At 44.4% G+C, this 15,587-nt stretch overlaps 1 protein-coding gene across 1 annotated transcript in view; it reads left to right on the top strand.

The window, feature by feature from the left end:
• Positions 1-15,587, top strand: part of frk (fyn-related Src family tyrosine kinase) — a 155,225-nt gene that overhangs the window by 133,573 nt on the left and 6,065 nt on the right. The window contains exons 6-7 of the mRNA XM_072251618.1: positions 12,088-12,269; positions 13,650-13,815. Coding sequence (XP_072107719.1) covers positions 12,088-12,269; positions 13,650-13,815 — 348 coding nt within the window. The remainder of the gene's footprint in view (positions 1-12,087; positions 12,270-13,649; positions 13,816-15,587) is intronic.

Below are 15,587 nucleotides of genomic sequence, written 5' to 3'. Positions count from 1 at the left end.
TTGGCAGTAAACGAGAAGAGGTGAGAGCGAAGCGCCAACTCTTTTTTTTCTCCCCTTGGCGAATCGGCCCGGACAGACAGGAACAGCAGGGCTCACATAGCTAACGGTACGAGCTAATGGTTTAAAAAGTTCATCTGTTTGTCGAGGTAAGTGGGTGAGTAGACTTATTTTTCCTGTTTCATTCCTGTAGAATTAGATAGCATGCCTGCAGGGTTAGTGCTTTGTTCAGGGTGTCAGATGTGGGAATAGTGGGAGACCTCCAGCCTCCCTGATGGCCACTGAGATGCAGCTCCTCAGAGACAGTGTTAGGGATCTGGAGCTGCAGCTTGATGACCTACTGCTTATCAGGGAAAGTGAAGAGGTGATAGACAGGAGCCTACAGAGAGGTAGTCATCCCTAGGCTACAGGGGTCGGAAAACTGGGTGAGTGTTAGGAGAGGGAAGGAAAATGCCCAGATAGTGGAGAGCACCCCTGTGGCTGTCCCCCTCAGCAACAAATATCTTGTTCTGGATGCTGTTGAGGGGGATGACCTGACAGGGGACACCCACGGTGACCGGGTTTCTGGCACTGAGCCTGGTGCTGTTGTGCAGGAGGGGAGGAGGGAGAAGAGGAATGCGGTAGTCATAGGGAATTCCATAGTCAGGGGAGCAGACAGGAGATTCTGTGAGCCTGATAGAGATACCCACCTGGTGTGTTGCCTCCCAGGTGCCAGGGTACGGGATGTCTCGGCTCGGCTCCAGAATATTCTGAAGGGAGAGGGCGAGCAGACAGTTGTCTTGGTACATGTTGGTACCAATGACATAGATAGGAGAAGAGAGGAGGTCCTGAAGAGAGTTTTCCAGGAGTTAGGAAGGAAGCTGAGAAGCAGGACCTCTAGGGTAGTAATATTGTGATTGCTACCTGTGCCACATGCTAGCGAGGGCAAGAATAGTAGGATCAGGCAGATGAATGCGTGGCTGAGAGACTGGTCTAGGGGGCAGGGCTTCAGATTCTTGGATAATTGGGATCTCTTCTGGGGCAAGTATGACCAGTTCAAAATGAACAGGTTACACCTGAACCCGAAGGGGACCAATATCCTGGCGGGAAGGTTTAATAGAGCTGTTAGGGAGGGTTTAAGCTAATTTGGCAAGGGGTTGGGAACCTGAATGATAGAGCGGAGGAAGGGGAAAACAGAAATATATCTAAGATAGTGAGCAGTAAAGATGTCAGGAAAGACAGGCGGGTGATGGGGCAAACCGTGTCTACGCCCACCTGGACAAGCCAGCGAGCACTGTGAGGGTCATATTTTTTGACTTCTCCAGTGCGTTCAACACCATCTGCCCTGCTCTGCTGGGGGAGAAGCTGACAGCGATGCAGGTGGATGCTTTCCTGGTGTCATGGATTCTTGATCACCTGACTGGCAGACCACAGTACGTGTGCTTGCAACACTGTGTGTCCGACAGAGTGATCAGCAGCACTGGGGCTCCACAGGGGACTGTCTTGTCTCCCTTTCTCTTCACCATTTACACCTCGGACTTCAACTACTGCACAGAGTCTTGTCATCTTCAGAAGTTTTCTGATGACTCTGCCATAGTTGGATGCATCAGCAAGGGAGATGAGGCTGAGTACAGGCTACGGTAGGAAACTTTGTCACATGGTGTGAGCAGAATTATCTGCAGCTTAATGTGAAAAAGACTAAGGAGCTGGTGGTAGACCTGAGGAGAGCTAAGGCACCAGTGACTCCTGTTTCCATCCAGGGGGGTCAGTGTGGACATGGTGGAGGATTACAAATACCTGGGGATACGAATTGACAATAAACTGGACTGGTCAAAGAACACTGAGGCCGTCTACAAGAAGGGTCAGAGCCGTCTCTATTTCCTGAGGAGATTGAGGTCCTTTAACATCTGCCGGACAATGCTGAGGATGTTCTACGAGTCTGTGGTGGCCAGTGCTATCATGTTTGCTGTTGTGTGCTGGGGCAGCAGGCTGAGGGTAGCAGACACCAACAGAATCAACAAACTCATTCATAAGGCCAGTGATGTTGTGGGGCTGGAACTGGACTCTCTGACGGTGGTGTCTGAAAAGAGGATGCTGTCCAAGTTGCATGCCATCTTGGACAATATCTCCCATCCACTACATAATGTACTGGTTGGGCACAGGAGTACATTCAGCCAGAGACTCATTCCACCGAGATGCAGCACAGAGCGTCATAGGAAGTCATTCCTGCCTGTGGCCATCAAACCTTACAACTCCTCCCTTGGAGGGTCAGACACCCTGAGCTAATAGGCTGGTCCTGGACTTATTTCCTGGCATAATTTACATATCACTATTTAAATATTTATGGTTTTATTACTATTTAATTATTTATAGTGCAACTGTAATGAAAACCAATTTCCCCCGGGATCAATAAAGTATGACTATGACTATGACTATGACTATGACTATTTGTAGCCATTGGGATGAGTTGCAGTGCAATAAAGTTGCAGTGAAATCAAAATACTGGTCTTAAGGTGTTATACTTAAATGCAAGTGGATTGGGGAAATCAGGTCAGCACTGGATCTCAAGAGAGAGAATTTGTAGGATGTCTGTGAGGTGGCTTTTTAGAACAGTTTGTTGTTGGGCCCACTAGGGGATTGGCTGTACTGGATTGGGTATTGTGTACTGAACCAGAGGTGATTAGAGAGATTGAGGTGAAGGAACCCCTAGGAGGCACGGATACTAACAAAGGTGTGAGTACAGTGCATAATACACACTGAAAGACACACTGAATTTAAAGTGAAAATAATGTGGTGATAGCTTCAGTCGGGAAAGTTGACAAATTTGATAGCGCTAATGAAGGCTGGGAGTCATTATCGAGAGGTTGGAATTGTATTGTAACATGAACAACGTGGAAGAGCAAAATAAAGTCCCTACACTTCTTAGCTTAATGTGTGCAAGAACATGCAGTCTCTTATGCAACCTAGTAACCCCTGCAAAGCCAGTAAGCAAGATGTTTGATGAAGTTGTTATAATTTTACAAAATTACTTGAGCCCTAATCTACTGGTAATAACTGAGAAATTTAGATGTTATAAAAGGAACCAGTCAAAGGATAAAAGCGTTTCTGTATACACTGCAGAACTGTGCAAACTTTCCCAGTACTGTGACTTTAGAGATGGACTTTCTGGTGCATTAACATATACAGGCTTGTATGTGGCATGTATAGTCAAAGCACTCAAAAGAGGCTACTGTCCAGAAGATAAATGGCTTTTTTGCCAAATTTGCAGATAATCCGAAGATTGGTGGAGGGGCAGGTATTGCTAAGGAAACAGGAAGGCTGCAGAAGGACTTAGACAGATTAGGAAAATGACCAAGAAAGAGACAAATAAAACACAATGTTGGAAAATGCATGGACATGCACGTTGCTAGAAGAAATAAATGTGTAGACTATATTCTAAATGGGGAGAAAATCCAAAAATCTGAGATGCAAAGGGCCTTGGGAGTCCTTGTGCTGAACACCTTAAAGGCTAACTTGCAGGTTGAGTTGGTGGTGAGGAAGGCAAATGCAATGTTAGCATTCATTTCAAGAGGTCTAGGATATAAGAGCAGGGATGAGATGCTGAGGCACTGGTGAGTATTCTGACCAGTTTTGGGCTCCTTATCTAAGAAAAAAGTATGCTGGCATTGGGGAGGGTTCAGAGGAGGTTCACAAGGCTGATTCCAGGAATGAAAGGGTTACCATATGAGGAACATTTGATGGCTGTGGGTCTGTTCTCACTGGAATTTAGAAGGATAAGGGGGGAATCTCATTGAAACCCTTTAAACGTTGAAATGCCTAGTCAGAGTAGATGTGGAATTTCCCATGGCGGGAGAAGTCTTGGACAAGAGGGCACAGCCTCAGGATAGAGGGGCGTCTATTTAAAGCAGAGATACAGAGAAATTTCTTTAGCTGGAGGGTGGTGAATTTGTGGAATTTGTTACCAATGGCAGCTGTGGAGTCCAAGTCCTTGGGTGTATTTAAGGCAGAGATTGATAGGTTCTTGATTGGCCACGGCATCAGAGGTTACTTGTAGAAGGCCAGGGAGTGGGGCTAAGGAGGGGGAAAAAAGGATCAGCCATGATTGAGTAGTGGAACATACTCAATGGGCCAAATTGCCTAATTCTGCTCCTAGATCTTACAGTCTTATGGTCAAAAGAGCCCCAACCTTAGAACGGACATTGATCATTGCAATATTGTCAGAGACTGCAGCAAAGGGTGCAGCAGAACTAGAGAAAATGGAGTTTAGAATGTGAAATGCACAAAATGTCCCTGAATGGTGCAAAAAGCCAAAGATGTTATTAATGTGGTAAATCCTCCCATAATGTAGATCTGTGTTGGTTCAAAGCAAAAGTTTGTAAAAAGTGTCATAGACAAAGTCAGAGAGAGAGAATGTGCAAGGCAAACAAAAAGCACAGCTGAGTGAAAAGTCTGAAACGCAAAACTAAACAAATGCATAAAGTTACGAAATGTAAAACAAAATCAGATAACAGGGTCTGACAAAGGTGAACTGTCATGCCTAGAATTGCATAGTATAAATGAAGCAGATCACAAGACAATTTGGATCACAATAGACGTGTCTGGTGTAAAACTGAAAATGGAGCTGGATACAGGGCCAGCTTTGTCCATCATTCCAGAGGCTGACTACGACAGACTGTTTTCTAAGATTCCATTAGGAAAGACCTCAGTGATGCTGAAGCTTACACGGATGAAAGAGTGTCTCCCAAAGGCAAACTGAAAATAAATGTGACGTATAGAGGCCAAACACAACAGTTAGAGCTTTATGTATTGAAAAGTGAAGGACCAGCTCTTTTCAGATGTGAATGGTTGTGAAAAATCTGACTAGATTGCACTCAGTCAAAGCTCTCAGTGTGACATAAACAGGCAACAGCAGCCCAAATGGTAGCACTAACCAGAGACTGGCACAGCTACTTAATGCTAATGAGAAAGTGTTTGAGAAAGGATTGGTAAACTCAAAGACATGAAGGCCAGAATTGAACCAGATGAAAAAGCAACACAAAAATTCCATAAAGTGCATCCAGTGCCTTATGCAGAATGTCCTAAAGTGGATGCTGAACTGCAAAGCTTGGAGGTGTCTGGAATTCTCTCCAAGATTGAGGGGAGTGATTGGGCCATGTCCATTGTCCCAGAATCAAGAAAGGGAAGACTGGGGCCATTCGCCTGGGGATTTCAAGGTGAGCATCACCCTGGTGCTGTGTACTGTGCAGTATCCCCTGCCAAGAATAGAAGACATTTTTGCATCTTTGGCAGGTAGGGAGAGGTTTTCAAAAATTGACTTGTCACAAGCCTATCCGCAGTTGGAGATTGACGAGTCAAGCAGGAAGTTCCTCACAATCAACACTCACAAGGGGCTGTCCCAGTATAATTGTATAAAACAGAGATGCGGAGAAATTCCTCTAGCCAAAGGGTGGTGAATTTGTGGAATTTATTGCCACGTGCAGCTGTGAAGGCCAGGTCGCTGGGTGTATTTAAGGCAGAGATTGATAGGTTCTTAATTGGACATGGCATCAACGGTTACGGGGAGAAGGCTGGTAAATGGTGTTGAGGAGGAGAAAAGAAAAAGGATCAGCCATGACTGTATGGCGAAGCAGACTCGATGGGCCAAATTGCCTAATTTTGCTCCTATGTTTTATAGTCTTATGGACATTATTGTGACTGGCAAAAATGACGAAGAACAACTTCCAGATCCTTGGTAAAGTGCTTACCAGGCGGAGTGAGTAATGTCTGCATGCAAAGAGGGAGAAATGTGAGTTTTTGAAGAATGAACTCTCATATTGTGGACACGTCTTTGACAAGCATGGCTTACACAAGTCACCAGAGAAGATGGGAACAGTGCTACAGGCAGCCAAACCAGAAACTGTGTCACAACTCAGTTCATACTTGTGCCTGTAAACTACGGCCATTGGTTTCTCCCAAACACTGCTACAGTGCTGCACGCATTGAACGCACTGTTACAGACAGGAGCAAAGTGGGAATGGTCAGAAAGATGTGAAAGACCATTCAAGGAAACAGAGACAAATAGCATCTGATGAACTGCTCACTCATTATGACCCATCCCTGCCTATCAGACTGGCATGCGATGTGTCCCCTTATGGCATTGAAGCCATTTTGTCACACATTATGAAAGATGGATCTGAGGACCTGATTCCATTTGCTTCAAGATCACTCATGAAAGCAGAATGCAACTATGCATAGATCGACCAAGAGGCCCTTGGTCCAGTATGGGGAACAAAGAAGTCCCACTACTACCTCTGTGGACAGAGGTTTACGCTGGTAACAGATCACCAGCCCCTTGTGTTCATTTTCAATCCCAGAAAGGGAATTCCAGTGATGCCTGCTACTTGTGCTTTTGTGGCCCTTATCAAAACGTTCCCCTTTCATAGAAACATAGAAAATAGGTGCAGGAGTAGGCCATTCGGCCCTTCGAGCCTGCACCGCCATTCAGTATGATCGAGGCTGATCATCCAACTCAGAACCCTGTACCAGCCTTCCCTCCATACCCCCTGATCCCTTTAGCCACAAGGGCCATACCTAACTCCCTCTTAAATATAGCCAATGAACTGGCCTCAGCTGTTTCCTGTGGCAGAGAATTCCACAGATTCACCACTCTCTGTGTGAAGAAGTTTTTCCTAATCTCGGTCCTAAAAGGCTTCCCCTTTATCCTCAAACTGTGACCCCTCGTTCTGGACTTTCCCAACATTGGGAACAATCTTCCTGCATCTAGCCTGTCCAATCCCTTTAGGATCTTATACGTTTCAATAAGATCCCCCCTCAATCTTCTAAATTCCAACGTATAAGCCTAGTCGATCCAGGCTTTCATCATATGAAAGTCCTGCCATCCCAGGAATCAATCTGGTGAACCTTCTTTGTACTCTCTCTATCGCAAGAATGTCTTTCCTCAGATTAGGGGACCAAAACTGCACACAATACTCCGGGTGTGTTCTCACCAAGGCCTTGTACAACTGCAGTAGCACCTCCCTGCTCCTGTACTCGAATCCTCTTGCTATGAATGCCAGCATACCATTCGCCTTTTTCACCGCCTGCTGTACCTGCATGTCCACTTTCAATGACTGGTGTATAATGACACCCAGGTCTCGTTGCACCTCCCCTTTTCCTAATCGGCCACCTTTCAAATAATAATCTGTTCACCTGTTTTTGCCACCAAAGTGGATAACCTCACATTTATCCACATTAAATTGCATCTGCCATGAATTTGCCCACTCACCCAACCTATCCAAGTCATCCTGCATCCTCTTAGCATCCTCCTCACAGCTAACACTGCCACCCAGCTTCGTGTCATCCGCAAACTTGGAGATGCTGCATTTAATTCCCTCATCTAAGTCATTAATATATATTGTAAACAACTGGGGTCCCAGCACTGAGCCTTGAGGTACCCCTTCCTTTTCTTTTGCACTAAATATGATACCCTTTGTAATGAGGTCAACATTAGCAGCTCTACAGCTCACACCCAACAATACGTGTCACTGAACCTCCTTGTTTACAGCTTATAGCAGTAAAATTAAAGATGCCGACAATCTTGGTAAGATTCAATACTGACACCAACGCTTAGCAGTCAGCAATATTAGGTGCTACTGATCCACAATGGAGAAAATAGTTTGAGAAGCAAGTTATGATGCAGAGATCTTCTTGCTCGACTAAAGTAATTTTCAAACAATTAGATGCCATGGACATACATATATTAAACATAAAGCATGCAGAAGCTAACATGATATAAAATGCATTACAAAAGCTAATAGAAACCAGTTCATGAACTCGATAGAAAAACCGATTGCTAGGTATTGCTCAGAGCCACTGAAAGAAAATATTCATTTAATTCCATTTCTCTCAGATGACATCAGATTCATTATAACACACACAAAATGCTGGAGGAACTCAGTGGGTCAGGCACTGAGAGTATGGAGAGGAATAAATAGTCGACATTTAGGGCCAAGACCCTTCTTCAGGACTGGAAAGAAAGGGGGCAGTGGCCCTGTGTTGACCATGAGTGTTGTGCCTCAGCTGCCTATGTGATACGCGTGCCAGTACACAAACCACGGCAGTCCAATATGGAGAACAAGCTGTTGCCCATGTAGCAAGCTCACCCTCTCCACGCATCTGATGAATTCAAAGGAACAGAAGAAACTGATACAGCTTGGCACCAGCAGTCTCGCAGGAGTTGCCAATCAATGTTGATTTCAACATAGGACTGCCTTAGGGACTTCCAGCTCCAGATTTTTCCCCCAGGGTTTACTCCCAAAGCCTTCCTCATGAGTAAGTATTGCCGCAAGGCACCGGAGGTTTGAGGTCAGAGTTTCCCTTCTCCTAAAAAAGCTGCCAACCATGGCTGATGAGCCCCATCTGCCCAAACTAACTGGTTTTAAGGTGCCAGTACAGCACCCTTACCCCTTATCCTGCCAGTAGAAATGGTTCTGCCAGGCTTAGTAAATAAACCACATGTGAAGGGCAGGAGCTGGACTTGGTTGTCGGAGGCTATTTGCGATGCATATCATTGGGAGCATTTAATAGGTAGTAGAAGCTTGTGCCCACTTCCACCTCTGGCTATAACAACCTCATGGAACCAAGGGGGAAGATACCAGAATCAAATAAGGTTGCGGGGGTGGGGAGAGGAATGAGCACAATCTAGAAGGTGATAAGTGAAACCAGGTGGGTGGGAAAGGTAAAGGGCGGGAGAAAAGGAATCCGATCCATTGGTTCTTTGCTGCATATTTTTATAGTGAAAACATATATGATATTAAGGAGCCTTTTTTTAACCTCATATGTGCATCCTGTGTGTGTGTGTGTGTGTGTGTGTGTGTTGCCACGCTTGCGTGCATGTGAGTTCATGTGTTGAGTGTGGGAGTGAGTGTATGACTAAGTTGGTCTGTGACTGAGTGGGCGTGTGAGTGATAGAGTAAGTGCGTGTGTGTGTGTGAGAGAGAGAGAGAGAGAGGGCAAGAGACAGAGAATGAGTGGGGTTAGAATTTGGAAGCTTCCAACCTCAACTTTTGACAGCATAGTTATGAAAGGCGGGATGAAGAGATGGGGTTAAAGGAACACCAACTTTGCAGAAATTTGGAGAAGGTGAGAAGATTACAGGGATAGAGAAGGGTAAAACACTGGACCTGTGTTTTCCCAGTCTGTACCCAGCAATACGACGCTGCACGATGCAATTAACTGCTGAGCCACCTGGGAACCACTTTATTTTTGAATGTACAAGAATGGTCATTAAGCAATGTGCACTGATATTTACAGAGCAAAACAGCACTCCAAAATGACAGGTAACGTAATGGTCCCAGACACCACTGCTTCCTGATGGGACTGCTTAGTCACATTGAAACATCATTCAGCAAGAATTAATTTAAAGCATTTTGCCTCATTAGAAGCTATTTGCTGAAAAGTGTGTCTTTGCAGCTACATATCAATTAAATAAAAGCACGCACGCGGGAGATGGATTTAACTGGTGTATTCATATTGCAGCGAGAGAGAGAGAATAATGCATATGTGTAGACAACAGATCAATACATAATGCTGAGGGGAGGGTCTTTGCTTTAAAAGAAATAGATTTCAGGATGACGGCTCTGGACCTGTGAAGTGGCATCAGGTTTGGTTGGTGTCCTGTCTAAGATAATGTTCTCGGTTTCCGATGTCATGTTGCTGTCAGTGACATGATCATCACTGAGAGATAAGTTCAGTGACTGTAATATGTTCATCTTGTTGGGTATAATCGACTAGGGTATGTTCTTCAGTTGAGCATCCAGTATCTGATCCACATGTCCGATCTCCAACATCCACTGTGTATTATCAGTGGTCCAGTTCTTGTAGCTATCCTACCGGGTGTCCACTTGTCTTCTTGGTAATCACGTGATAGGAATTTCTGTCCAATCACAAAGCTCCTTGCTGCTTCACTTGGCAACTGGCTTAACTGTTTAGTCTTCACTTCCCTCCGGAGGTCTGGTTTTAGGAGCTCTTTGCGAGATCTCAGATTCCTGTTCATGAACAGCATTGCAGGTGTTTGATTTGTCATTGCATAGACAGAGTTCTGATATACAAGAAGAAAGTTGTCCAGCTTGTGCTGTACGGAAATGTTCTCCTTGTCCATCACTTTAATGGACTTCTTGAAGATTTGGATAAAGCTTTCAGCCAACCCATTCATAGACGGTGCATATCACAAGTCCTGTTTACGCGATCACTAACGCCAGGCAGACAATCTCTGAAGGGTACTGATCATGGCTAGCTGGCTGGAGGTGTAGTGGCATCCGCACCGGGCTGCAAAGTGGGTGGTCTCGGGTTAGAATCTGACTGACTCCTTGAACGCTTTCCATCCGAGCTGGGTTGAGAGTCATGCTAGCAACTCAGCATTGTAAAAAAAAAACAGACATAGGCTAAAGAAATGGTAGTCTTCTGATGTGCCACAAGGCGTGCGTGGAAAGGAACAATTGATAATGGCTGGGGTCACCTGCCTGATAAAGACACTGCCCAGAAGAAGGTAATGGCAAAGCACTTCTGTGGAAAAATTTGCCAAGTACAGTCATGGTCGGGTACAGATAAATGTCCATGATTGCTTATGTCATACGACATGGCACATAAAGATGATGGTATTTAAAAAAGAAAGAAAAAGTTTTCCTGCTTAGAGATTAAAAAAAAAACAGGGTTATCTTTTCCAGACTTTTCATCGGGTGGAAAGGTCATTGGCTTGATTTATTAGTGAAGCATCCATGTTTCACTCTCCATGGATGCTGCCTTACCTGCTGAATGTTTCCAGCATGCAACTTTTCTGTTAGATTTTCAGCATCTGCAGGGTTTCAGGTTGCTTCACTTTCGATTTCCCTAAGACATTTGAGTAGAACTACGTCGTTTGGCAAATCGAGTCTGCTTTGCCATTCGATCAGAGTTGATTTATTTTCCCTCTCAACCTGCCTTCTCCCCTTCACAATGTCATTACTAATCAAGAACCTATCAACCCCTGTTTTAAATATACCCAATAACTTGGCCTCCAGGGAACTAGAATCAGGTTTAATGTCACTGGCATATGTTGTGAAATTTGTTGTTATGTGACAGCAGTATATTGCAACACAAAATAAAAACTGTAAATTACGGTAAGAAATATATATAGTAAGAAAATTAAATTAAATAAGTCGTGTAAAAAGAGAGGAAAAAAAGCAGTGAGGTAGTGTTCATCGGTTCAATGTCTATTCAGAAATCTGAGGAAGCAATTCCTGAATTGTTGACTGTGTGCCTTCAGGATTCTGTATCTCCTCCTTAATGGAGCAATGAGCCGTCTGTAGCAAACAATTCCACAGATTCACCACCCTCTGGCTAAAGAAATTCCCCTCATCTTTGTCCTATAGAGACATGCTTCTATTCTGAGGCTGTGTCTTCTGATTCTAGACTCTCTTTCAACTGGAAGCATCCTCTGCACATCCACTCTATCTAGGCCTATCAATATTCATAGGTTTCAACGAGATCTCCCCTCATTCTTATAAACTTCAGCAAGTACAGGCTCAGAGCCATGAAACATCCTCATGCATTAACCCTTTCATTTCTGGGACCATTCTCGGAAATCTCCTCTGGATCCTCTCCAATGGTAATGCCCAATCTGTTCTCAATACTCCAAATGCAGTCTGGACAATGCCTTTTAAAGTCTCAGCATTACATTCTTGCTTTTATATTCTAGCCCTCTCTAAATGAATGTTAACATTGCATCTGCCTTTCTTACTACGGACTCAACCTGCAAGTTAAGAAAGGGTCCCAAGTCCCTTTGGACATCCGGTTTCTAAATTTTCTCCCCATTTTTAAAGTAGTCTGTGCCTTTATCTTTTATATATCAAGTTGCGTAATCACACACTTCCCAGCACAGAAGTCAATCTGCCATTTATTGCCTATTCTGTCCATGACCTGCAGATTCCCTGCTTCCTCAACACTACCCGCCCCATCACCTATCATCCACACATTTGGCCACAGAACCAATACCGACATCCAGAGCAGATCATGCTTTTTAGCAGATAAGACATTTTAAGGAGAATTGAAAATATTTTCTGAATTCTAACATTCACCATGTATTAATTTCGACAGAGAACCAGAAGTCAAGCTTGACTGTAACTGACCTACTGGAAATGTCTGCACAGGTAGCTGCAGGAATGGCATATCTGGAACTTAAAAGTTATATCCATCGGGACTTAGCTGCCAGGAATGTTCTGGTTGGGGAGAACAACACCTGCAAGGTAGCTGATTTTGGACTTGCCCGAGTTTTTATGGTAAGATGACAATTATTTCCCTTTCATTTCATTGCTCATTGAAGGATAAGGTGGATTGATTGACTGAGTTACCTGTTAAGTGTGGGACGATGGGGACTCTGAGCCCTGAGCGTGGGTAGTGGGTACTAACATAATGGCACAGTAGCATAGAATGTCGCAGCTAGAGTAACATTATTACAGCATCAGCGACCCAGATTCAGTTCTGCAGCGGACTATAAGGAGCTTACATGTTCTCCTTGCAACAGCATGGGTTTGCTCTGCATTCCTCCCAAATTCCAAGGACATACGGGTCAGTAGATTAATGAGTCACATGGGTGAAACTGGGTAGTGAGAGCTCATTGGACTGAAAGGGCCTGCTACTGTGCAGTGTCTCTGAATAAAAGATTAAAATAAAATAAGGCAAATATATAACTATATATAGATACAGCTCTACTAAAGGAGGCGCAAGGTGCTCCTTCTCTCCGCTAGCCTGCAGGCCACCCCTGAGCAAGGAGTCGCACCTGCTTACCTGACCTCCCTCCCCCTGCCCACCGCCAGTCAGGGGTCACATGAAGCCACGGGGGCAGTGGTGGATGGTTGTTTGAGCAGCCGGTGCATATCACAACCACTGACGCCAGGCAGACAATCCCTGAGGGGTATTGATAATGGCAACGGTCACCCGTCTTGTAAAGACTCTGCCCAGAAGGAGACAATGGCAAACCACTTCTGTGGAAAAAATTGCCAAGAACAATCATGGTCGTGGAAAGGTAAAAACGAGGAATTCTGCAGATGCTGGAAATTCAAGCAACACACATCAAAGTTGCTGGTGAACGCAGCAGGCCAGGCAGCATCTCTAGGAAGAGGTGCAGTCGACGTTTCGGGCTGGGACCCTTCGTCAGGGCTTTTTATTGAAAAATAAAATGGGGGAGATGCGTTTGAGAGCAGAGTTGATAGTGGAGGAAGGGAAGCCCCTTTCTTTAAAAAAAGGACATCTCCCTCGTCCTGGAATGAAAAGCCTCATCCTGAGAGCAGATGCGGCAGAGACCGAGGAATTGCAAGAAGGGGATGGCATTTTTATTAAAAAATAAAATGGGGGAGGTTCTCGGCCTGAATCGTCGACTGTGCCTCTTCCTAGAGATGCTGCCTGGCCTGCTGCGTTCACCAGCAACTTTGATGTGTGATGGCCGTGGAAAGACCATGTCTGCCTGTGCCACATAATGGTGATGGATGTAATTGAGCAGTGAGGGCTAGTTGAGCAAGAAGGGCCAGTTACTGTATCTCTAAATAAAAGAATAGAATAAAACAAGGTGAATATCTTGCTATCTTGCCAGTGTAATCTTGAGTGCATTATTTAAACTGCTGGATACATTATTGCTAAGACCATTTTTTTGACATTATCAGGGAGATGATGAAAATGTTTATGAAGCAAGAGAAGGAGCAAAATTTCCTGTAAAGTGGACTGCACCGGAAGCCCTTCACTCAAATAAATTCAGCATCAAATCGGATGTCTGGTCCTTTGGAATACTGCTGTATGAAATTATCACTTATGGAAAGATACCTTACCCAGGTTAGCTCTTCGTTTCAGAACACAATTAGAATCACTACGGTACTGTGCATGAGTCTAAGGTATATACATATAGCTAGGGTGTTTAAGACATTTGCACAGAACGGTATTTGTCAACATGGAGCAGAGAGTGAGTTTGAAAATCTGTGTGGAGCAAAGGATCAGAATCAGGTTTATTATCACCAGCATGTGATGGGAAATTTGTTAACTTAGCAGCAGCAGCTCAGTGCAATACATAATCTAGCAGAGAAAGAAAATTAATAAAAATAATAATAAATAAACAAGTAAATCGATTATGTATATTGAATAGATTTAAAAAACATGCAAAAACAGAAATACTGAATATTAGAAAAAAGTGAGGTTGTGTCCAAAGATTCAATGTCCATTTAGGAATCGGATGGCAGAGAGGAAGAAGCTGTTCCTGAATCGCTGAGTGTGTGCCTTCAGGCTTCTGTACCTCCTACCTGATGGTAACAGTGAGAAAAGGGCATGCAAACAACAGGAATTCTGCAGATGCTGGAAATTCAAGCAACACACATCAAAGTTGCTGGTGAACGCAGCAGGTCAGGCAGCATCTGTAGAAAGAGGTGCAGTCGACGTTTCAGGCCGAGACCCTTCGTCAGGACTAGCTAACTCTTCCTTCAGTTAGTCCTGACGAAGGGTCTCGGCCTGAAGCGTCGACTGCACCTCTTCCTACAGATGCTGCCTGGTCTGCTGCGTTCACCAGCAACTTTGATGTGCGTTGCTAGAAAAAGGCATGCGCTGGGTGCTGGAGGTCCTTAATAATGGACACTGCCTTACTGAGACACTGCTCCCTGAAGATGTCCTGGGTACTTTGTAGGCTAGTGCCCAAGATGAAGCTGACTAGATTTACAACATTCTGCAGCTTCTTTTGGTCCTGTGCAGTAGCCCCTCCATACCAGACAGTGAAGCAGCCTGTCAGAATGCTCTCCACGGTGCAACTATACAAGTTTTTGAGTGTATTTGTTGACATGACAAATCTCTTCAAACTCCTAATAAATTATAGTCGCTATCTTGCCTTCTTTATAACTACATCGATATGTTGGGACCAGGTTAGATCCTCAGAGATCTTGACACCCAGGAACTTGAAGCTGCTCACTCTCTCCACTTCTGATCCCTCTATGAGGATTGGTATGTGTTCCTTCATCTTACCTTTCCTGAAGTCCACAATCAGCTCTTTCGTCTTACTGATGTTGAGTGCCAGGTTGTTGCTGCGGCACGACTCCACTAGTTGGCATATCTCACTCCTGTATGCCCTCTCGTTACCACCTGAGATTCTCCCAACAATGGTTGTATCGTCAGCAAATTTAGAGATGGTATTTGAGCTATGCCTAGCCACACAGTCATGTGTATACAGAGAGTCGATGGTGGAGTGCAGTGGGACAGGTGGCAGAGAAGGAGTGCTGGGATGGGGGGGTGGCACGGATGCATACACAGCCAGCCCTAAGATACCAAAGGTCATTTGATACCAAACAATTGATGTATTGATCATTACAGAATGTCTCTCTAAAGACTTAAGACTCTCTAGCAATAGACTTAGGCTCTCTCGCGATGTGTATGTGCCTAAGACTTTTGTACAGTACTGTATGTCACTGAAATTTTACTGAAACTGTCTATAATGGTTTGAGTAAATCTGAATCCACATAAGGAAGAGTTTGTATGCATGGATTATTGTAGCTCAAGTGAACAACATCAAAAATCCAAAAATTGCTCAGGATACTAAATTCATTTGTCAGAACATAAGGCCATAAACC

The sequence above is a fragment of the Mobula birostris genome, chromosome 2 (genome assembly GCF_030028105.1).
Source record: "Mobula birostris isolate sMobBir1 chromosome 2, sMobBir1.hap1, whole genome shotgun sequence".
NCBI lineage: Eukaryota > Metazoa > Chordata > Chondrichthyes > Myliobatiformes > Myliobatidae > Mobula > Mobula birostris.
The sequence above is the reverse complement of the archived record's forward strand: the minus strand, read 5'-3'. Positions and strand labels throughout refer to the sequence as shown.